Source organism: Penicillium atrosanguineum, assembly GCF_028827265.1.
Source record: "Penicillium atrosanguineum strain IBT 20685 chromosome Unknown utg000004l_segment0_segment0, whole genome shotgun sequence".
NCBI lineage: Eukaryota > Fungi > Ascomycota > Eurotiomycetes > Eurotiales > Aspergillaceae > Penicillium > Penicillium atrosanguineum.
Genome location: NW_026623136.1, coordinates 265,510 through 287,265, shown reverse-complemented (window position 1 = coordinate 287,265; position 21,756 = coordinate 265,510). Strand labels below are relative to the sequence as shown.

At 49.6% G+C, this 21,756-nt stretch overlaps 9 protein-coding genes across 9 annotated transcripts; 2 read left to right on the top strand and 7 right to left on the bottom strand.

Moving 5' to 3' along the window:
- Nucleotides 1-1,183: 1,183 nt before the first annotated feature.
- Nucleotides 1,184-1,896, bottom strand: N7443_005413 (uncharacterized protein; the record flags this gene model as incomplete). The annotated part of the gene is made up of 2 exons (XM_056885469.1): nt 1,184-1,583; nt 1,643-1,896. The coding sequence occupies 2 exons, from the start codon at nt 1,894-1,896 to the stop codon at nt 1,184-1,186; spliced, it is 654 nt and encodes a 217-aa protein (XP_056740917.1).
- A 753-nt stretch (nt 1,897-2,649) lies between these two features.
- Nucleotides 2,650-3,992, bottom strand: N7443_005412 (NAD(P)/FAD-dependent oxidoreductase; the record flags this gene model as incomplete). Its single annotated transcript, XM_056885468.1, has 2 exons — nt 2,650-3,587; nt 3,641-3,992. 2 exons carry the CDS (start codon nt 3,990-3,992, stop codon nt 2,650-2,652), a joined length of 1,290 nt encoding a protein of 429 aa, XP_056740916.1.
- Nucleotides 3,993-4,602: 610 nt separating this feature from the next.
- N7443_005411 (uncharacterized protein) lies at nt 4,603-5,115 on the bottom strand (the record flags this gene model as incomplete). Its single annotated transcript, XM_056885467.1, has 2 exons — nt 4,603-4,954; nt 5,012-5,115. 2 exons carry the CDS (start codon nt 5,113-5,115, stop codon nt 4,603-4,605), a joined length of 456 nt encoding a protein of 151 aa, XP_056740915.1.
- Nucleotides 5,116-7,071: 1,956 nt separating this feature from the next.
- On the bottom strand, nt 7,072-7,449 carry N7443_005410 (NmrA-like family protein; the record flags this gene model as incomplete). The annotated part of the gene is made up of 1 exon (XM_056885466.1): nt 7,072-7,449. One exon carries the CDS (start codon nt 7,447-7,449, stop codon nt 7,072-7,074), a length of 378 nt encoding a protein of 125 aa, XP_056740914.1.
- Nucleotides 7,450-8,795: 1,346 nt separating this feature from the next.
- N7443_005409 (uncharacterized protein) lies at nt 8,796-10,451 on the top strand (the record flags this gene model as incomplete). Its single annotated transcript, XM_056885465.1, has 5 exons — nt 8,796-8,921; nt 8,971-9,184; nt 9,246-9,301; nt 9,359-10,141; nt 10,209-10,451. The coding sequence occupies 5 exons, from the start codon at nt 8,796-8,798 to the stop codon at nt 10,449-10,451; spliced, it is 1,422 nt and encodes a 473-aa protein (XP_056740913.1).
- Nucleotides 10,452-12,431: 1,980 nt separating this feature from the next.
- Nucleotides 12,432-13,102, top strand: N7443_005408 (uncharacterized protein; the record flags this gene model as incomplete). Its single annotated transcript, XM_056885464.1, has 3 exons — nt 12,432-12,590; nt 12,639-12,967; nt 13,021-13,102. The coding sequence occupies 3 exons, from the start codon at nt 12,432-12,434 to the stop codon at nt 13,100-13,102; spliced, it is 570 nt and encodes a 189-aa protein (XP_056740912.1).
- A 299-nt stretch (nt 13,103-13,401) lies between these two features.
- On the bottom strand, nt 13,402-13,695 carry N7443_005407 (MoaD/ThiS family protein; the record flags this gene model as incomplete). Its single annotated transcript, XM_056885463.1, has 1 exon — nt 13,402-13,695. The coding sequence occupies one exon, from the start codon at nt 13,693-13,695 to the stop codon at nt 13,402-13,404; it is 294 nt and encodes a 97-aa protein (XP_056740911.1).
- Nucleotides 13,696-13,994: 299 nt separating this feature from the next.
- Nucleotides 13,995-15,230, bottom strand: N7443_005406 (cystathionine gamma-synthase; the record flags this gene model as incomplete). Its single annotated transcript, XM_056885462.1, has 2 exons — nt 13,995-15,038; nt 15,087-15,230. 2 exons carry the CDS (start codon nt 15,228-15,230, stop codon nt 13,995-13,997), a joined length of 1,188 nt encoding a protein of 395 aa, XP_056740910.1.
- A 271-nt stretch (nt 15,231-15,501) lies between these two features.
- On the bottom strand, nt 15,502-19,284 carry N7443_005405 (uncharacterized protein; the record flags this gene model as incomplete). The annotated part of the gene is made up of 5 exons (XM_056885461.1): nt 15,502-15,575; nt 15,626-16,024; nt 16,076-16,273; nt 16,331-18,595; nt 18,639-19,284. The coding sequence occupies 5 exons, from the start codon at nt 19,282-19,284 to the stop codon at nt 15,502-15,504; spliced, it is 3,582 nt and encodes a 1,193-aa protein (XP_056740909.1).
- Between the last annotated feature and the right edge of the window lie 2,472 nt (nt 19,285-21,756).

Genomic DNA, 21,756 nt, shown 5'->3' with positions numbered 1-21,756 from the left:
TGCATGGAGTACTCAAAAGCCATTTGGGCTGGGTCAGAGCAGTCACATTCTCTCCAGACAGCAGCTTGATAGCATCGGTCTCCGATGATATGACAGTCAGCCTCTGGGAGATTAGTACAGGTTTCACCTGCAGAGTACTGAAAAGTCATTCTAGCTGGGTCAGACAGGTGACCTTTTCTCCAGATGGCAATCTATTAGCATCTGCTTCTGATGACATGACAGTCAGGCTCTGGGATATGAATTCGGGATCTACTTCTATGGTGTTGGACGGCTATTCCGGTTGGGTGAGAGCACTATGGTTCTACCAAGATGGCAATCTAGCGATCGCAGCGTCTGATGATGCCACAGTGAATGTCTGGGAAAGGGTCAACGAAAAATCCCATCCAAAAAGGGGTTTGAGCAAAATCACACCTAAGGGAGACGAGTGGAAAAATATTTCGAATGCTGGTTGAAGACTCAGGAGGCCAGTATTGTCGAGGGCTTGATAGGGGTGGAAAGGCGGTCGCTTGGCAAATTCACAGCACCAGTGTTGTGCTTACTGTAAAGTTCCAGACCCCCTGGAGACCTTACGAGTCTATTACAGGAGCTATTTTTAATCTGTTATTTACGTCTGTAAAGAAAAACTGCCAAGAAATGGGTTCAGGGGCAGGGTAACCGTAGTAGGTATACTCTGTGAGGAAATGGTGAAACTAATTTCGATCTATCTTGCAATCCTAATAAAGTGCAATTACAGGATAGAAGAAGAGCAAGCCCTACAAACTTCTTCACGGCTTTGAAACAATACTGGAACAATTTTGAAACATTGCAGTGGAGTAATCTCCGAGCTCGGTTTCGTTCTGGACGACACACTCTGCCCAGGCCAAACTTTCCGCTTTGGACAGATTGACGCAAGGCATAAGATATAAAGCCGGGTAGATTGACGTATTGGTGGCGGTGAGAAAAGTGTGATGCGCGTTGCGAGTCACAATGGATTCAGTATGACAGAAAACGTACAACACCAGTCATCCACTCGAGTCTACAAAATTGGTAATTCAACAGATGAAATAACATTCCGGCTATAGGGATGATAACACAAGAGACAGTAAGCTATGAAGATAATAGACAAAGCGGTCGCAAAAAAGTGAATGGCTGGTTGGCAGCAAATTTGCACATCCTTATTGAGCTCCCTGAGAATACCTCATGCTTAAGAAACCGTAATGGTTGCGGATCCGCTACTTTCGTATCCTTCGGTAGATAGAATCTGGTAGTTGAAGCTACCCAGGTTCATTCCAAGCGAAGCCCAAGCGTTGAAGTGGTTGGCAGTGGTCACGGTTCCACTAGACCGTTTGTTTCGGCGAATGGACCAGTACTGGTTGAATGTTGCCGTGCCGGAGATAGAGGGCTGGTTAACCTGCTGATGCTCGTAGATATCATACACCGAGCCATCACTAGTGACAGTACCCTTATAGGTCATGGAACTGCCCGGGTTGTACGTGCCGTAATCCTCCATGATGTAATACTCGACGAGTGGGCCAGTAGTCCAGCCGTAGACGGAAAGATATGCGTTTCCAGATGGGTTGAATGATCCGGAGAAGGTGATTGCCCTGGAGTAAAAATTAGATTTACTAAGTAGTGAAAGGATCTCGAGGAGCAGGTATCTCACCGGGCGCTTCCAGTGCTCCAGCCTTTGCCAGAAGTAAAGTCTCCGCAGTTTGTCCAACTCACGCTATACTCTCCCGACGCACCGTTGGTATAATCGACAGTACCACCACCGTTGGTCCAGAAAGAGTAGTAATAACCATTGTTGGTTCCTGTTTGGCTGGTAGTAATTGTTTGGCGTTTGTTGTAGTCGCCTGGCATTGCCAGAACACTCGCGATGACCGAGAAAGCCAAAAAGATGTTCTTTGCAGAGATCATGATGAAATCTCAGGTGCTTTGGCGGATAACAGTTAAGTAGTGGTCGTCTTGGTTGCTCGAAGGAACTTTGGCACTGACCTGAAGAGAGAATCTACATGCATATTTATACCGATGAACTACCAAGGTGGGGCTACCTAAACGGTTTATTGAGCCGGAAATCCCTCAAGTCCTGATTATGCTATGAGTTCATTTAACCGATTACTTAGTAGAAAGGTATCAGGCCCGGTAATTCTCACAATTTGGGTGAAACGTGCTTCAGCATAAGGAAGAAAACCTCTAACCTCGGTGTGTTTCAAATATCCACTAGTATAATTGGCTCGAACAAGGAAAGAAGAAGGAAGATCGGATTTCTGCTGGGTAAATGTAGCTTGATCAAGTTTAGCGCATAGTCTAAAGTGGCTAAATTATATGAGCCTGAAGAATCCTGCAGAGTTCAGCCGTGAAGCGCCAAAATGAGGGGACCTCACGTGAAGGCAACGCCAAGTCGGGCAAAATTGATTTGACATGATGAAGTACGGAGCTGAGTGAGGACTTGAAGGGCCTTAGCTTCTTGAAGTAACAAAGGTCCTTAGGGAAGGGCGCAACTTTAATCACCATCCCCACCAGGCTCTTGCGGACTTGCGTTATTCTATGTGGTACAGTTTTCCTGAGGGTTTTTGGCAGTAACAAAATAAATGACTTCTCAGTACAATCTCCAAGTGCTTGTGCTACGTGTACTATTCAACATCATTCTGCAGCTTTCCGGCGCTGCCCTCAACCACCGAGTGCCTTATAAGTTTGTTCGACATCATCACCAATCTGGGATTCAAGATCTTCAATCTGCAGCCGATAGAAGTCTTCATCCCCTCCCGCCGCTGCTACCATGCTTTTAGGCACGTCCTCGAGATATTCTTGTTTGGACATAGAGACGTGCGCATTGACAGCAGCCCGCTTCGCCGACCACATCGCATGATATGCATTGGTAGAGCCATCGTTATTGGCATCGCCGACAACATAGAGACCACCGACACTTGACTCCATGCTTGTCTTGACCTTCACAGACTTTCCATCCATCTCCAAGCGCAGCTGTTTGTGAAGGCTGGATGTCTGGGCAGTAGGTACTGAAATAAGCATTCCATTTGTGACCAGCGGGTTGGGGCTACCGCCGTCCAAGTGCACTCTGTACTCGTCGTCCTTAGGCTCCATATTGGTTGTGGTACGTTCGATCTTGGTGATGCCATTTTCTCGGATAGGGATCTTGTAAGTGTTCTTCATGACGGTCTCCCAGCCTGGCCAGCGTGCTTCCGCTTCATTTTTGTCCTCCTTTGTAAGGGGTCCCCCGGTCACGATGGTTATATCGGTCGTCAACTTCCTGAAATTTAGGGCAGATCCAATGGCGCTGGCAAGCTTGCCATAGACAACCATTTTGCGATTCTTGTAGTCATGGCCATCGCACCAAGGACACCAAAATACGCCTCTGCCAAAGGCCTCTGCAAAGCCGGGCTTATTGGGTATGACGTCCTTGATACCAGTGGCCAGGATGACCCGCTTGGCTGTGACTTTGCCGCCCTTGTCATCATATACACGGAACCCTTTCTCCAGAGGAATGATCCCGGTAACCTTCTTCTTGCGAGTGGCCCAAAATGCATAATCAGGGTAGAGTTCGTCAATTTGCTGTCGGACAGCTGTTCGAAACTTTAAAGGTACCTGGCCTTGACACAATCAGCTCATCGACTACCATCACAACATCAGATCTCATAATCACCATCTTGGCCTAGGACGTCATGCATGTATCGTGTCTGTTCATTTCGATACTCCTGAGAATCATACAGGAGGGATGTGCGGGCAACTCGAGCGAGAGACATCGATGCAGCCAGACCACCGGGGCCACCTCCGACGATCACAACATCGTAATCCCATTCTGTAGGATTCCACTCGTCTAGTGTGGTGTAATCTGTGATGTTGAACCCGGTATCCTCGGCAGCAAGATTTATAGTCTGATCAGAGACAGAATCTTCCGAGTAATGCGCAATGGGCTTCTGAGGGACAGTCAAAGCGGAAACAAGAGGAAGAGAAAGAATGCAGAAGCACCGAGCAGAAAACTTGAGCTGCACCATGTCGCCAAGGAGCACAAGGATAACTCACAGCTTGGGGGTTTTAGCAACGGCGGGGGCAGGATCTCTATTTATGTCATGCCCGACCGGAGCTTGTTGATCAATCACATCAGGGCTGTTGATCTTTACCTTGCTGCTTCATTTTGGAAGGAAGGCAGCTGGCATCTTCATGCGCCGTGATAAGTCCTCGCGCGATCGCCACTGCAATTGAGCCCACGCAACTACCCCTCTCGCCAGACAGTCTCGATTCGTGGGTCGAAACGACACGACCCACATGTTAGACTTATCCTGCAGATCTGTGCGAACTCCTGCAGTTCGTGAAGATCGGCCCAATCGTGATGCGCGGATAGAAAGGTGCGTTCACTTCAGCCAGCCATGCTCGAATGGATGCTCGGATGGGCGACCTGACCGAGGCGTAATGGACGTTCACCATGATTTTCTTCTTCCTTTCACTTCGACTTGTCCTTCAAATACCACGAACGCAAAAATTCGACAATGAACAAAGGTATGAATTGATTTTATCTTAACAAGAACAGAGAAGACTGCAAATGCTTACATGTACATACAAACGCGAGAAATGCGCATGAGATCTCCAAAGCGGTCCAACTCCCTCTTAACGGAATTCAGCGGACTTGTCGTTGCCCGTCAAGTTACGTTTATCGCTGTCCGAATGTTTGAGTGTCGCCTGAGAACTTTGGTAAGATGGGAGCTCATAGAGATCCCCATAGTCATCTTTCGAGGCTGCCCCTGGCTCGTGCCCCGCAGAAGTGGCCCCGCGTACATAAGGACTATCGTTCATGGGCGGTCGGTGATCGTATGGGCTGTCCATTGTCCGGCGATTATTTCCCGCTGCAAACGCCCTGCGCCTTGTCGATATTGGGATATCGTTGGGGTCATCACGGAGCAGCCTTTTACGGCCTCTGAAATGAAGGAAAACACAGACGGAAACAGCAACCACCACGATGCTGCGACCCAGTCAGAATACATCCAGCGCCGAGGTATCTTCGTCAATGTTCACTTACACGCAGGTAATAATAGCCGGCACGCCGTAAAGGAGGACGTTACTAGTAGGCTTGTGGTCGTCGTCGTCTCTCGTCACTAATGACCAGGCCTCGGAGAGCTTCATTTTCTTCTGGTCGTTTCAATTTGCGTGGGGTGGTCACCCTAGATTTTTTGCTCGGACGGTTCAAGGGGTCGCGTTTAGGCAACAAAAGAAGCAAAGTCACGCGTTGAAATGCCGGGCGCGTGGAGAGTACACAAAGGATCTTGGGCGATCAATGGGGATGTTTCAGAACGGCTTAGAATGGGGTTGAAACTGATGATGATCTACCCGTGCAAAATAATCAGAAATGAATCTTTGAATTATCTTTGATTCCAGGCTGGTGGTCTAATGTCCCTGGGGGCCGTCAATTTTCCTGCCTAGCTAAAAGGGGCGTCCCAGGAGGTCCGGGGGGCGTCAGGAAATACGTATTCACCAGTAGTAAGCGGCATTTTGCTTTCTGGCTATTAATGGCCCCTCTAACCCAGTATCGGTTAGACATTTAGTGAATTCCGAGCTCCACAGTCATCTCAGGTACTCGCGAAGAACGAATAATCTGACATGTCGACATCCACTTGAACAAGATTACGTTGACGGTAGTCAGGAGGAAACTAAGCAATTATTCGTCTGAAGCACCCCATACAGTTATACCCCAACCCGAGCAATCGCTATTCAGGAGACTGATTGGTGTGACGGAAGGTTCATTGCAATGTCGTGCCGTCCTCAATCGCAATCCCTGATTCACCCTCGTTTCAGAGCCTCGGGCGCATTCAGACTTTAATTTACTAACTCTCTCCTTGAGTGGGCGAATTCGCTCCTCTTCTTTTTTTCGTCTTCGTCTACACCTTATACTTCTCAGTCTGGCCAAGCTCTCTCTTTTGCTGTCCCATGGCTTATAGCCTACATGAGAGTGAGAGTGGGCCATCATCTGAAAATTCTCTGGGCGTGGTTACTGCGTGGTTTCAGACTCCTACCGACGGAAGATTTCAGGGATGAGGCATCCCATTTTACCCCTTTTTACGAGGGGCCAAAATGAGATGGTCACGTGGGTAAACATCACCTGACTGCTGTGCATTACAAGGCAGATAGCCCACAGGGATGCATAAAGGACCCTCCTTTCCGGCCCTTACTTTACCCGAAACCCACAGCCCGGGGTCTCTTTTCTTTGCCTTGCCCCTAGAGCCACCCTGCTTTTCTCCAAGGTTCGTGAATTCTAGCTCTCAAGTGGACCCCACCTTCCGCGACCCTATCTCATCTCAACCCTTGAGTGTTGTTTCTAAAACTTACAGCAAAGTAGGTCCACCGTTGTCCATTTCGAACATGTGTTCGAGTAGTAAATCAACAGTGGTGATGACTGCATTCGCGTCCCAAGTGTTGTACACGACCCATCCCAAAGGGTTCTCTATTTTCTCCCCGGCTGATTGATGGGCCAGACGGATCTAAGAAGCCTTGCTCGAAACAAAAACGTAGTAACTGCACATTTGCCGGAGAACTTGTACAGCGAAGCGCATCCTCTGTATTCTTTGCACCGATACTCCAAGCTTAGCGGGGTCGACCTTTTCGGGGTCAAAAGGAGTTCTTTTGATAGACGTATATCTTCCATTATGTTATATCATGTGTTGCTTTATGTGGGTCATCTTGTAGGCACCTAGCGGTCACTACAAACACTATATGGGATAGAATCCTCTTTCCGCTGAGCGGGTCGAGCCCATGTTAGCGTGTCCTTCAGACGCCTGGCTCTAAGCGGATATACTCGGGTTTCCTTGGGTATACCTCGACGTCAAGAGTCACAAGGCCTCGACCTATGCTGACAAGACCTTTTAATTGAACCGTCTCGGAACGAATCCATTTTGAAGACTAGCAAGGAACTCACAGATGAATGAGTGAAGCATAACGATAATGTGTAGCAGATGAGAGATTATTTACAGGACAAGATCGAGGACCTTTTTTCAAATGTAAACCTCTCTTGGGACAGTCACCCCCGTAGGTAATTCAGCCAAGATAGTTTCGATCCCATCGATTCAAATACAACCTCATTGACACTCAGCAGGTCACAGCATCAACGGCTTGCAAAGAATAGGTGAGGGCTGTCGCATTGTTACTCCAGCCATAATGCCCTTCTGCTTCTCCGAATGGCATTCCATTGACGCCACCAGGAAGATAGTGAAGATCAATAATAATGTGCATGCTGTAACTGTTGATGGCATATGTCGCAATATTTTTCAGAAATGATACTTGATTGTCAGTGTAAAGTTGAGATCCTGGGACTTTGATCCAGGCAGCGTAGGAGGTCGGAATGCGAAGAACGTTTACAACTTCTGCGGCGAAAGTATCGATGTCGGCAATGGCAATCCAAGTGACATACCGGCGCTCAAGTACTGGTCTGCACTGGGAGCCTAGACAGGCACCGCGGCTCCTCATATGTACGACTTCGAGTCTCTGGAACAATGAACCAAGCCAGTACCGCAAATATCAGCATGAAAGCGCCATATACAAATCCAATCTTCGCCTTGAGGTTTCCATAACCGGGTTTAAACATGTATGGAGCGACGAAATACCACATTTTATAGATAGCCACAGAAATTGAAAGGGTTATAGCAAGGGTTCTAGTGCGAAGGATAGAAGTAGGTACTTCGCCCGCGATAGTGTAGACATTGGATCCAACCCCGGCATTGTCGAAAAAATTGCACGTAGTGTAGAAGCCAACCGCTGCCATCGTAGCAGCGGATTTGTTGATAGAACCGGCAATTCCCACAAAGCAGCAGCGAACCCAATGCACCCCGCAGGGAACATGGGCCGTCGGCCGACCATAATGCTTATAAGGCAGGAGATCATTGCACCGGACATTGATAGAATTTGGGCTCCAATGCCGTTCGAATGCTGAGAGCAGGACTGCTTTGGGGAACGATATAGCAAAGACCGGTAGACCCTTTTGTATATAAATAACAGGGTCTATAGCCCCTGTCCAAAAATCGAGGTGGTCTACTCAGTATGTCGGGGCAAATTAGCCGTTCGTTTGAAGATCCGGGGAACAGCTTCGAAGTGAGGGGCAGAGTCCGCTCGCGTTAATCAAGGCCGCGACAGGAGAGAAAACTCAGAGAATCTATTGCATAATTAGCATCGGCTTGTTGAAATGAGTCGAATGAAATTGCCTAGTGATACTCGGACCCTGCGGTGCTCGTATTAGCCACAAACGCTTGGCGCGTCCGACACTTGGCCAATATCTCCCCACTTCCCGAGTCACTGTCGATTGTGCGAGAAACCCCAGATACAGTGCAAGGATTTAGACAGTCTCCGCATTTGCACATATAGCATGTGGGGGTGGGGGGTGTCTTTTCATGGGTCAACGCTGCTGCTGCGGAGACAAGTCATTTTAAGCCCAACCTATATATCTGCCATTTTCCAACTTTCACCTGAGCATTTACATCTTCTCACTGCGCTCAACTGACTAAAATATTTGAGCTTCAATTGGCTGAAATGGCTGCTTTTGCACATGCATTTTCTTTGTCTCCTGAGGAGGTCCGATCTGCTACTCCTCCTGGCACGGTCATTCTTTCAGGCACGCAACTCCCCCAGAACTGGCTTGACTTGACAAATTGAATACTTTGAAGGGGTAAAACTAACTAGGGACTTTAGTCCGATTATTGCAAACTGCTGGACAAGCGGCTGCTCAGAGTGATGAACTGGTGTACACCCCTCAACCCAGTTCAGACCCAGCAGATCCACTCAACTGGGCAAACTGGCGCAAAATTGCCGTTTTGGTATGCATGTCATTATATGCTGCTATCGCAAATTTTACTGCGGCCTCCATCGCAAGTGCTTTTCCTATTTATGCTACGCCACTGGCGTTCAATCCTCCGGTGTCATTTGGAAAACTGACCCATTTGATCGCGGTGAGTGCTTTATCCTCTCCAATCACTGAACTCTACGCTCTATCTCAAGTTACTAAGCCAGATACAGGTTAACTTGCTCATGCTGGGTGCAGCAAACATTTGGTGGGTGCCATTAGCCAATATCTTTGGCCGTCGGCCTGTGATACTGGGAGGTATAGTACTTCTAACGCTATGCTCAATGTGGGCCGGGCTAGCTAAAAGTTTCGGCAGCCTTCTAGCTGCCCGAATCTTTATGGGCATTGGGGGCGCGCCAGCCGACACGAGTAAGTCATAACTTTTGCTGTCGATGAGGGTTGACCCTTTAACGAGAATGATCAACTTAAGTTGCTCCAAATGTGGTGGGAGAAATCTTCTTCACTCATGAGCGAGGTCGAGCTATGGTAATGATTCAATTCCTTCTGCTAATAAGAGTCAAGTTATTTTCTAACACTTTACAGGGTTTCTACACCGTTTGCATTTGCTTGGGGCCCATTATTGGGGGCATGTCCGGCGGTTACATTGCTGGGAACAAAGGTCTTGCTTGGATCCATTGGGTGAACGTCATTTTGTCCGCCCTCTTGCTTGTGGCTTGCCTCATATTAGTACCCGAGACACGATACATCAGGGAACAGACACAGGTCTCAAGCCAAAACGTCAAGTCCACAGATACTGAGACAAAGGGAGGCACTGAGGTTGTCGAAGATACGACTGCCCAAGCTCCACGGCCCCATTCGAAAAATAATGCAAACCCTGCCTCTATGTGGAAGCTTAACAAGTACCAAGGCGATGCGTGGAGTACATTCTTGGCGCCTTGGAAAACTCTTGGCCTGCCAGGTGTGTGGCTTGTGATGTTTTGGTACGCCGGGCTGGTAGGAGGGGTGGTTACTGTTACGACTGTAGCCTCAACCATCATCTCCGAGCCGCCATACCTCTGGGGTAATAATGCTGGCTTAATCATGACTGGTGGAATTATTGGGGCATTACTAGGGCTTATTGCAACAAACTTGACCGCTGACCGGATAATTTCCTCCAAAAAGATGCTGCGAGGTGAAGTCTTCGCTGAACCAGAAGCACGTCTTCCTGTTGCGATTCCAGGCCTGCTACTAGCTACTACTGGGCTTTGGACCTTTGGGTTCTGTGCACAGAATCCCGGCCCGCCACATATGTGGGTTGGCATGCAATTTGGGATTGGCATGCTTTGCTTTGGCCTGATGCAAGCACCATCTATTGGGTTTAATTATGTGAGTCAAAATACCGCTTTGGTTTCCAAATATCAAGTTCGCTGATAGCTTCACCTACATCTGATAGCTTATCGATGCTTATGGCCCTCTTTCTGCGGACTGCTTTGTGGCAGTGACTTGCATGAGAGCTATTGTAAGTTTTTCCTGGACGTTTTTTGCAGGGGAATGGGTCGCAAGCTCTGGTCCAGCTATTCCGTTTGGCGTATTTGGAGCGCTTATGGGAGTGTTCTCGTTGCTCCTCGTTCCTGTCTGGCTTTGGGGGAAAAGGATGAGGATTGCTACGGCAGGTTGGGTACCAGTGCTTCTTTAAAGATGTGATTGGTCTTTTGTTAGATTCTCGTCTGTCCAAGGAATCAAGCTTCTCGCACATAGGGATATTCAATTTATAAGTCCGCAACATATTGCAGTCCACAAGGTCTGAAGGCAGCTTTAACATTTCCATCGTCTTTTTTACAGCGCTGTGAATGTAAGCCCTCTCAAAAGGATTTCACGTTCACGGAACAAAAGTCATTGGGCTGCATCCAGCGCCATCATCTCCGCCAGAACCGTCGCAGCACATAGCATCTTTGTATTCACTTGCACAGATTCCGAGGAAGTCGCTTGCATCCGTAGGCTTGTGTTTAGCTGTCGCATCAGGGGTATTAGCTTTGCCTAAAAAGAAGCGGCCCAGATAAGGGGGGAAAAAACTGCTGATCAAAGTAGCGACAAGGACAGAACGTACGAGCTGTACAGTCGAGCTTTCCCCCTAGTTTACCAAGAAGATTCAAGGAGCAGCATTGGGGTTTGCCATCTGTGCAGATACCGGCAGCCATGCTAGAGCCGACGAAAAGGGCAACGAGGGCGGTGATGATTTTCATCTCGAATAGGTAAATCGTGGAGGTTTGAAATAATGCTGGGTCGAGTAGGCCGTTTGGGAGATTAGGAGGCGTAGGCTAGTTTATAAAAAATGGGTATTGTTTTGCTTAATTTGGGAAGTGAATCACCCAGGCAAGGGGGAGGCGTATAAAAGGGACCCTTGCCTGCCACCTCAATGTTTGGCGTTTCCAGCTCGATGTAATACTGACCACTCAATTTTTCTATCATTACTGCAGGTAGACGAGGCACTCGAGATGAGCCAGTCGGGAAATTTGGTCCCGTTAACTTTCGAATATTTAAACAGCATTAGTCACATATACTTCCGAATGTCCAAGCGGGGTAGCCGAGCCGACTGTCAACGCATAAATGAAAGCTGCTGTTAGAAAGGGGTGTTAAGTAATGTTCGGACCCATGACCAATGACAAGCGGAAAAAAAATCATCCTTAACTAATATCTGATCCAAAACAAGGTGTGACATGGTTTTGTTCCCTCGTGGGTCCTTTTTAGCTGGACCCTAAATAGTAGGTAAAAGGCCCGATCGCGCAGGAACCTCAGGACAAACCACCTCGAGAAGAAATGAATCAAGCGACCCGTCAGAGTGGACAAGATCTAATGTGACGAATAAAATAGAAAGCCATCAATCAATCCTATACACAAAACAGGATGCAGGCTAAAAAATTACCGACAACCTGAAAAGCCAGGCCCCAAACCAAACCCAGCCGCGGGCATTATAAAAAGCAAACTCTGAAACAAGATCGACCGCGCAGCAACCATTCCAATAAGGCCCAGCCCCATTATAGCACCCCAGTAGCCGCCTGCATCAGATCTGACGATGGCTTGGGATCGTATGGTCGAGAGACGCCCGGGGGTTTTAAAGCCCCCTCCAAGCGCCGGAGTGGGTACTCAACGCCGCCACACATCCCGCCCACAATAACTAACCACTACGTCAAAGAGCTCTAAGAGCTTTGTGCAGCTAAGCTATCGCATCTGCAGATTGATCTATGGAGCGGCTCAGGTATCTCAACGGCCCTGATTCGTTACGCGCGGCGGTTGGAGTCTAGACATTCCCTGACAACGGGATGAGTGAGGCTAAGATGGCGTCTGGGGTGGTCTAGGCGTGGTGCTGCTAATTTGGTATGATCTAGAATTCCTATTTCCTTTGTATGTTGGCGGCTATGGCTTTGGTCTATATAAGGGTGGACTGTGTCTTTGATGTTTCTGTGGGAATTTACGACGGTTATTACTTGTTTACTCTCATTCAGATATTCTCTTTGTGTTCTTGTTTCGCATTTCTCAACCACTCTCCTTGATCAACGTTGAAGTTCTTGACTGTTTATTAACGACATCACTCGGTTACCTTCAATTTATTCAGCGACTTTCGACTTTCGTCTTTCATCTCTCACGTTCATTCTATACGCTATATATTTCATACAACATGCCTCGCTACGGAGCTCTTGGCGCGACTTTCCAGTTGGCACGGCTGTTCCAATCTGTCTCGCTCATCGCCGTAATCGGCATGACAGCCAAATTCATCGCATCGATAGTCTCGAACAACGCAACACCTCCGAATATTCTCATCGGGACAATTAGCGTGGTAAGTCCTCAATATCAAATCTTTTCATCTCATTTCTAATGAACGTAGACTTGCATCGCAGTAATCTACTGTATAATTACAATTATCCTTTTCATGGATAATATCCTCCCTTTCCTCGCCTGCGCAGCCCTCGACGTGCTCCTCCTCATTGGATTTATCGTCGTCGCTGTGGTAATGGGAAAGCCGTTGTCTTACTTGAAGTGCACACCTCTGGCCGATTTAGGATACAAGGATGCCACGGCCTACGCATTCTCGTCACACCTGGATAGTTACATTGCCGCTATCAGCAGGAAGATTGATTACGAGGCGTGGATTGGGGCGTCCAAGGCTATTTGTCTGGAGACGAAGGCGATTTGGGGGCTTAGTATTGCACTTTGGTGAGTTCCACTGTTGCCACTTTCTGAAGGAGCAGAAGCTAATATGTGCACAGTATTCTGTTTTTCTTCTCTGCGATCTGCAGTATCTGCCTGTGGCGCCAGAAGAAGGCTCTCACCGTATCTGAGGAGAAGTAATCGGCGCTATTCTTAAAAACACGTTTTATGAGTGTGATTTGCATGATTGAAATCACCTTCTCTTAAAGGAACAGAGGAATTAATGGGCATTGGAAATGGAAGTAATGAGAGAGAAGGAGAGAAGCAAATTGTTCAACCCTCGGCACACTAATGGTCTGGTTTCGGCGTTTGGCGTGTTGATTAAAGAAAAAGCAAAACCCCAAAATAGATCCAGAATGGAACACACTCGTTTAAGCCATGGCAAGCTCGCTCATGTTCAAACATAGAAAAACAACATTGGCTCCGGGTTGAGGAATTAATCACCCCGAGCTGACAGGGGGGATGATCGCGACCTCCGCCCCGGACTGGATTAATCGTGTAGGCTCGTCGTCGAGGTCGACATACTCTCCATCGACGCTGATACCAGAGCTGCGCAGGATAGCATTCTTGATGCCAGGGTATCGCTCTTCGAGAAGTGGGAATAAATGCGAGAATGTGGTTGGTGCGGGCAAACGCTCTGTGTTCTTGGCAGTGTATTGGGATGCCGCGGCGAAATAGTGGATTGTAAAGGACTCTGAGCTGTTTGCACCTCCCGTGTTCGTCGTGGAGGTCATGGTTAAGGTGGTAGTGAGGGATGAACGAGGTTGAGGTTCCGGTTGATTTAAAAAGGAAGGTCCGGATTGTGTCGAAGGCGGGGTTCGCCGATACGGCTCGGCGGCTTATAGTTGCCTCATATACTCGCTCTAGCCACCACGCAGTACAGAATAGCCCGGACTTATTCTCTTCATCATTTCAATACATTTACCAATTGATAGCAAATGCATTAACCAGGTCCGTGATAACCGAAGCCCGAGACCGCTATCTTGTACCTATTTCAATTATACCCTGACTCTATATCTACTGATTAATGCACTCACTGCCCAGCCAACTCCTTGAAAGCCTTAACAAAATCCCTCTTCAAATCTTCCCAGTTCTCCAACCCAATACTAACCCTCAACAATCTCCGATCAACAGTCATATCAGACAATGTCCTCCACTCAATCAAACTCTCCACCCCACCCAGGCTAGTAGCATGCTGGAACAAATGCAATTTACTCGGCAACGTCCTAGCCAACATCTCCTCCTTCATCGTGATAGAGAACACAGGCCCGAAACCATTAGGCATCTGCTTCTTCAACCACTCTTCTTGCGGCTGCAGACTCGCGTGGAATACCTCGGCCAAAACAGCCTGGACGGCTGCCTCGTCAGATCCCGGTGCTGGGGAGGGAGTGTGTAGGGCATTATGGAGCCAGGAGACTAGTTTTGTGGTGTTATCGCTTTGTCGAGTGACGCGCACTTCGAGGGTTCGGAGACTGCGGACGCCGAGCCATGATTCCATGTTTCCCATTACTGAGCCGAGGAAGACGCGGTCGGAGAGGAGTTGTTTGTACCATTCCTTTGACTGGGTGGCTAGGACACCACAGAGGATATCACTGTGTCCGCCGAAGTATTTGGAGCCGGAGTGCATGACCAGATCGGCGCCGTGGAGGAATGGGTCTTGGAGGGTTGGTGGAGCGAAGGTTGAGTCGACGATTAGGTATGCGCCGCGTGAGTGGGCTTTTTCAGCATATGCGGAGATGTCGAAGGCGGTTCCCTTGGGGTTGATGGGTGTTTCGAGGAGAACTACGTCGCCTTTTGAGAGGTCTGAGGCGGCACAGTCTAGAGGGAGTTTTTGTAGGCCGGTGCAGCGGGTGAAGAGGGCGATGACGCCGTGGCAGCCATGGTAGCCTTCACCGACGGAGATGCGGCGCGGGTTCAGAAGAGTAAGGGCTGCGTGGAGGGCGGATAGGCCTGAGGAGTAGCTGATTGCGTCGCCATTGAGGATGGAAGAGAGGATTGCTTCGAAGCGGGATGGGTTTGGTGCTGAGGCACGGGAATAGATGTGGGATGCTGGATTAGAGGTGGCTAGGGTGCCGGACTACACGGATTAGACGAGAAGACTCGGATAGAATACAGGAAGGCATACAGGTGCATCAGCCGCGGGAACTAAGGCAGCTGGGTCATCGGGATATCGGAAGGTGGTGGCCAGGTGCATGGGCGGTGCAACGTCGGTGACGACGTTCAACGCGTCGTCCGCGTGAAGGGACAGTGTAGAAATACCGTTGGACATGGTTATGGTATTGCTATGTTCTCTGAATTGTATGCACAAGATCGGAAGTTATAATACAACCGGAAGTTGGAGTTTTGAGAGAAAAAGAGGGGCACGTAACGGGTCACGTGGTGTGGGGAAGCCGATCTCGCTGTGTAGAAATGGGGAGATGAAACTGAAGATTGGGATGAATGAGAATATCGATGAGATGGGTGAGAGGGTGGGAATGGGAGCATGACATGAAAATTTGGTGATGGAATAATATGAATTGAGAAAGGAGAAGTGAGGGTGTTTATCGGCGTAGAGATCCCATTCTGGATGGTTCTCGCACGGATCCAGGCAAGGCCACCTTGAAGCTTGAACGGTCTGTAAAATTATTAGCCAGATATCGCAAAGTATGATCGAATGAGACTTACCGGTTTCCGTATCGAAGGCGATAGCAATGTCATCATGCTCAATCGGGTACTCGGGCATGTCCAGACACACAAAGTCGGACGATGGGTCATCGTCCTTCTTCGGAAGGGCAAACTTGGCATCAACAATGCGAAGACCAAATTTGCCAGATCGGTTAAAGGACTCAATATGGTCGGTCCCCTTGAGTACAAAGTTCATGCAAGTGCCATGGTGGAAGTCTGCGAAGAAGACGAGTATTTGTGTGACCTTTTCTTGACGCACGATCTGGATGCGGGCCAGACTGGCTTCCCACTTCTTGTAGATGGGCACGACCATGCGGCGGCGAGAGATTGTAAATGAAGAGGCGATTCCATCGTAGATAACTTGGAAGCCTGTGACAGCCTGTTCGAACGCATGGAGATCTAAACTTGTTAGTAGAGTTAACCATGCAGTGAAAGAGACAAGGGACTTACGCTCCATCGACGCGAAGTCTAACCGGCGAACCATCGCTTTGGCAGTGATCTTCTGCAAAAACCCGGTGACCTGCTCGGGCATCTCCGACGGGACAAGGTTGTCCGCCAGTGAAACGGTCAGATCCTGCTGTGCTGAACGGAACAAGCTCATGCCGGTCTTCTTATTGACGTCCAATGCGATTTTGAGTTCTCCGGGCCCTGCAAAGGTTAACACAAACTCGACGATAATCAACGTTAATCGACGGGGCTACCTACCTAAATTGATACGATCTGTAACAGACCCCCACTCAGTAGCAATGAAAGCTCTCAAGCTTTCAGACAAGATGGTCGGACCGTAGCCATGTTCCACATAGGCATGTTCCTGGTCAATGACGGACACGTTTCCGGCGGGGAACTGCAACTGCGTGGTTGCTGTCCGGCCGCTGCCAGAATCGCCGGGCTGCTCGATGGCATACGACCGGAGAGAAATCTCGGGGGTCTTGGTCTCCCCCTCCCGTGGCAGCATCCCGAGAAGCACAGAGTGCATCTGTGTGCGCTCGTCCACTTCATGGAATGTCATCAACATCGACCGTGTACGACCGTCCTCGGTGACTTTCAGGAGAAGAGCTGGAGCACCGTTCTCTCCCCGCAAAAGACCGAACACAATAGGCGTACCGTAGCCCAGGATGTGGCGGACGTTACTGAGAGTCTTCACCTTGGGACTCGTCAGTACGGTCAAGCGGAACCCACGATGGGCATTCCGAGTGCCAGTACCTTCAGTGATGCTCACTGTTCGCTCGAACAAACGAATACGACAACGTTCCAAAGCTTCGGCAGGGAATGCCTTCGGCGTCCCCGGGTCCATGTATTGGAAGACTTTTAAAGTGTTCTCAAAGACCACAGTCTCACCAGCTTCAGGCTCGAGACTGGCTTCGGACTTTTGGGTGTACTTAACAATATTCCACAGAGTCTTGAAGTCCTCTTCCTTGAACATGACATCCAATTCAAATCCACGAGGCAACTTGACTCGCATGGAATTCGACCGGATTCCCCAGTCCACGTCCTCCCACGTGGGTCCTTGTTTGCGATCGGACTGAATAAGGACATTCACGAGCTGACTTTGACTGCTAATCGCCGCATGAACGTACCAGTCAGACCGCTCTCGGATAATTGTCAATGCACACGGCATGGCGTACTGTTCGCCTTCGTCGTCACCCGAACTCACACACGCCTGCACGAACATGGTTCCGTAGCTGAAGTTCCGACCGGTGTCGCCAAGAGGCATCATGGACACCATGTTCGGTGATTTCGAAGGCTTGCCAGCCAACATCGATCTTGTCGCACTGCCAGACAACACCGCAGAGACATCAGGTGCAAAGAAGGGGTATCGGAGCCAGACACTGGTGTCAAGCTGGCTGGGAGAGTTCTCGTCGCGGAGAACAATAGAGAGAATATCATTTCGCTTGATAGACATCGAGAGTGAGCGGAGGTGGTTCATAGTGACCTGATGCAGACTGAGAAGGTCCACCATCTCCTTATCGCCGGTCGTATTGACAACTGCTAGCACAGCATCCACACTCATGGATCCATACTTCGCCACTTCGTAGTGTGTGGGTACGATATTCTCGTTGATCCACAGGGCTTTTCCAAGATCAATAACAGCCTGCTTGGCGTAGGCGGGAGGTGCTGTTGACCGAGAGCGAGCAAACCCTTCCAAACGCGTCTTGCCCCTAAGGAACCACCATACAGCGGCTCGAATCCATTCCGTCAGAGCGGTTTCAATCAATGGCTTAACACTTTCTGCAGACATGTGAAGAATACTGTCGTATCGAGCGATATACTCTTTAAATTCAGCAAACGCGGTATCTCCAACTTGATTGGCAATGTTTCGCAATGAAAACTTGGGCGGCTGGGGGCTTCTGGATGGCTCTCGACTCGTTTGGGTGGACAGAGGCGCGAGCTGGCTCAGGGATGGAGATTCACGACTGGCTTGGCTGGTCTGACTGATTTGGCTGATCTGGCTGATCTGGCTCGCCGGAGAAGCCAGCTGATTTCTTGTTCGAGGCTCATGAGTAGGAACCGGCGGACCTGCTGATGTCTTGGCCGGGCTTCCTGGTGTAAGGCTGGGGGGCATGCGGGGGTCGACGGGACTCAGATTAGCATTAACTGGAGCGCGATGTACGGCCGGGCTTGGGGGGTTGCGAATCGATTGCACGATCGATGTGACCGAAGGTGCATGTTGTGAAGCAGGTGTCTCGTAGACCGAGTCTTGAAGACTTCGGGGACTGCGAGGGCTATGCGATGGCAGGGGCTCAGGGCTGGAGATACTGTCCTCGTCATCTGTCGGAGATGCGACATCTTCGTAGCGATTGTGTAACGCACGGGCTTCCTCCACCTGCATCTGATTGCGCACCCTCTCCGCAAACGAATGCGAGTCGGGGGACCCTCGAAAAGATAAACGAGAACCGGGTTTGTCGATGTGTAAGGTGCTGAGGAATTCCGCTTCGTGCGGGTCTTGGACAAGCGGGGGGCTGTTGCGCGCTGGGGCTCACATGTTGGTCCGCGCGCCGCGATCGCCCATCACCATCGGCCAGCGAGGTGTTGACTCGGAGTGTCGGTAGGTGCTCCCGAGATGGGTTCGGGGAACGCATCGAGGGCAGTCGGCGTGGTTGCGAGGATTGCGCGGCCTGTCTCTCGCGCATGCGCTGCAGGGATCGCGAGATCTCGACCGTGGGGACCTCCGACTCGTCGCCTCCTTCTCCGATCGTCTCAGGTGCACGATCTGAAAAGCCGACCCGCAGTCCTTTGCCTTTGCGGGGCTTGAGAATTGTCGGTGCCCGCTTGACTTGGACATTGTTGTCGGCAAAGTTGAAGGCGGAGTAGTTCTCGTTCGAAGGCGGGATCGTTGGTAAGGTGCGCTGCGGGGCAGAGACAGGGGCAGGAGCAGGGGCAGGAGCAGGGGCAGGGACATTCGCAACGTCCTGCGATGAAGGAATACGCTGTGTGGACACGGTTGGAGCGGCATCTCTGGGGTCGGCTTTTTGAGCTGTTGCGGTCGCAAGGAAGTCCTGAATCTGTCTGTCGGGGGTGGAGCGACTGGTCTTGTCTTTGTTGAAGAACTTCTCTTTCCACAGTGATTTCTTCTCCTTCACGGATTTGGCGGGCTTGATATGTTGAGGCTTCGACTGGGGCTGCTCAGCCAAAAAAGCGAATGGGTCATCGGGAGGCATGTCGAAGGTGGGATGTAGGGTCGTCAACATCGCACGTCCACAGTTTAGTCGAAAACCAGTTCCAGTTCCAGTTCCTTAGAATTAATCCCCCCCCCCGGTGGTGAAAGGGTTCAGATCGACAGGGGGTTAGAAGAGTTGTAGGCGGGGAAGGGGATGTGTAGATAAGGAGGAGGAGGAGGAGGGTTAGTGCATATGCTACTTTCGAGGTAGGTGAGGCGCGATTGCCTCTAGTCAAGGATAAGATCGACTAAGGGGAAAACAACCAGCACAAGAGTCGTAGTTAAACTCTAACGATTAAACAAAGCTGTCTGGGGATGTGTGGATCAAGGAGAATGCCTCAAATTGCGCTTGGTATAAGGGGGGGGTGGATGTGGAGCAGGGTCCTGTCACTTTGTCACTGTATCACTGGAATAGCATAGGTACTAACTATCCTTGGTACCGATCCATCCTATACCGAGGTCAGTCTCCTATCTATTTTCATCCTCGATATTTCCTAAAGTACAAACGCGTTATCTCCTTGCAGCAGCCTCAAAGCCACCTTGTCACCAAACTCACCAAACGTTCCCCGCTACAGGTGCTCCACCTCCACCACCCTCACCAATAATCAGCTGTAACAACGCGGGTCTCATTATGAAACTCCGCTAAACTAAATTCGGTCAACACGGAGGGACAGCGGGTCTTCGCTGACGAGGTCTTTCGGTTTTGATTTGGTCTCAGAGATGCTTGGAGAAATCGTGATCTTGTGCCGATCCAGATTGACACCATTTACACGTGTACAGTGCGTGTAGAGGCGCCGGTGCACTCTACATATCTCCATTGGCTTAACACACGGAGTATACAATTTCCACCGGGTCTCTAGCTCAAGCCCGAGCCTAAAAAAAGCCCGTGCTAATCTGGCAGTTGATCGGATGTCCCATTCTTGCGGCTTCCCCTTTTCGTCCTTCCGATGCAGGGGACGTTGGCATGCAATCCCTTTGAGGCATGTCCCATGTCCCATCTAAGCATAAGATTGACTTGATCCCAGCGTCACCGCTACATTGTCGAATGCCTCTCAAGGGCATGCTCTCCGCCGTAGGACAGGCGTCGTACACCAAGAGGAAATCCTAGCGTGATCGTCAGCTGAGGCCATCCTGCACCCCATACTCGCTATATCCACTATTCGTCGGATATATTCCATCGATTCTAGTGGGATGGGTTCGATGTTACCCGCCGAACGGTCTATAATTAATTATTCGGCTGAGACAACGATCTCCCCGCTCTAAATTTATCCTTGAGAACTCGTGGGCCCATCCACTGGGACCGCGCAACAGTGCGCCTCCATGCAGGTCATGAATCGGCTAGACTTATCTCGACATTAACAGTTGACTCCGACATTTAAAGTCGTCGCGAACACTAGTTTGCATTTCATATGGAGTCAACCCCCCCAACGGGCTCGCTCTCTTGCAGTAGACTTAAAACCCAGGATGCACGCACCACCACAGAAGTCTACAACCCCGACTCCAACGGCCCTCAGGATACACGGTTAAGTCACTTAGAAAGAAATTACAGACCAAATTCTCGTAGACTCGTAGTAAACAGAAACAGAGCCTCCTACCATCGCCACCGAGGCGCACCGCATCCTCATCCAGCATCTTCAAGAAAATCCTAAACTCAACCTGCCACCAAGTGTATACACCCTCCTGAACCCGACAATCCTCACGTCGAGGCTTATTTAACCCCACCTGTACCAGCCTCAGCCAAATCATCCGAATTACGCTCAGCATCTTGGGCTCTACTAGGCGCATTCTCCGCTACAATCTCAGAGTAGCGATACCATCTTACCAGACAAGAATTAACAATCAGCGTGCACAGCGCAACACTACACCCAACATGCGCACTGATCATGATGGTGGACAGAAAGAGTATATGGGAATCATCAATCAAAAAACGCGTTCTAAACCTGGACCTCGGAAATTCCGAGAACCCTACCGAAATCTTGCATCTGGTAGATTTGTCTACCAAATATATCCCCACAAACCACAACCCAGAGCTTCAAACCAGAGGTCTTAGATCTAACATCCCAACTTAAACCGCAATAAATAAATATATAAAAAACAAATGACAACTTCTATTTCCATCTTCACGGCAGTCTAAACACAACAAACGCCCTCTACATGCTAAATCTCCACCAACATCGCCCCAACCTAACATGCACCACAAACCATCGAACAGATCTACAAAACCGCCGTCTCAAACAACACAATGGCAACTCATCGAAGCAAGCCCCCTCTGGTGCCGATCTGACACAATCTGCTACACATAAGACAAATTCGGCGCTACAGTACACGGTCGTCGATCATGGAAAGAATCATTATAGTTATACTCTCACCAGAGTCCCCGATCATCAAAGTCAGACCCAAGACAACCACATCTCTGAATCCCAAACGCACCCATGAATAGTGCCCTGGCCCATCCACCCTGACAAAAGACCCT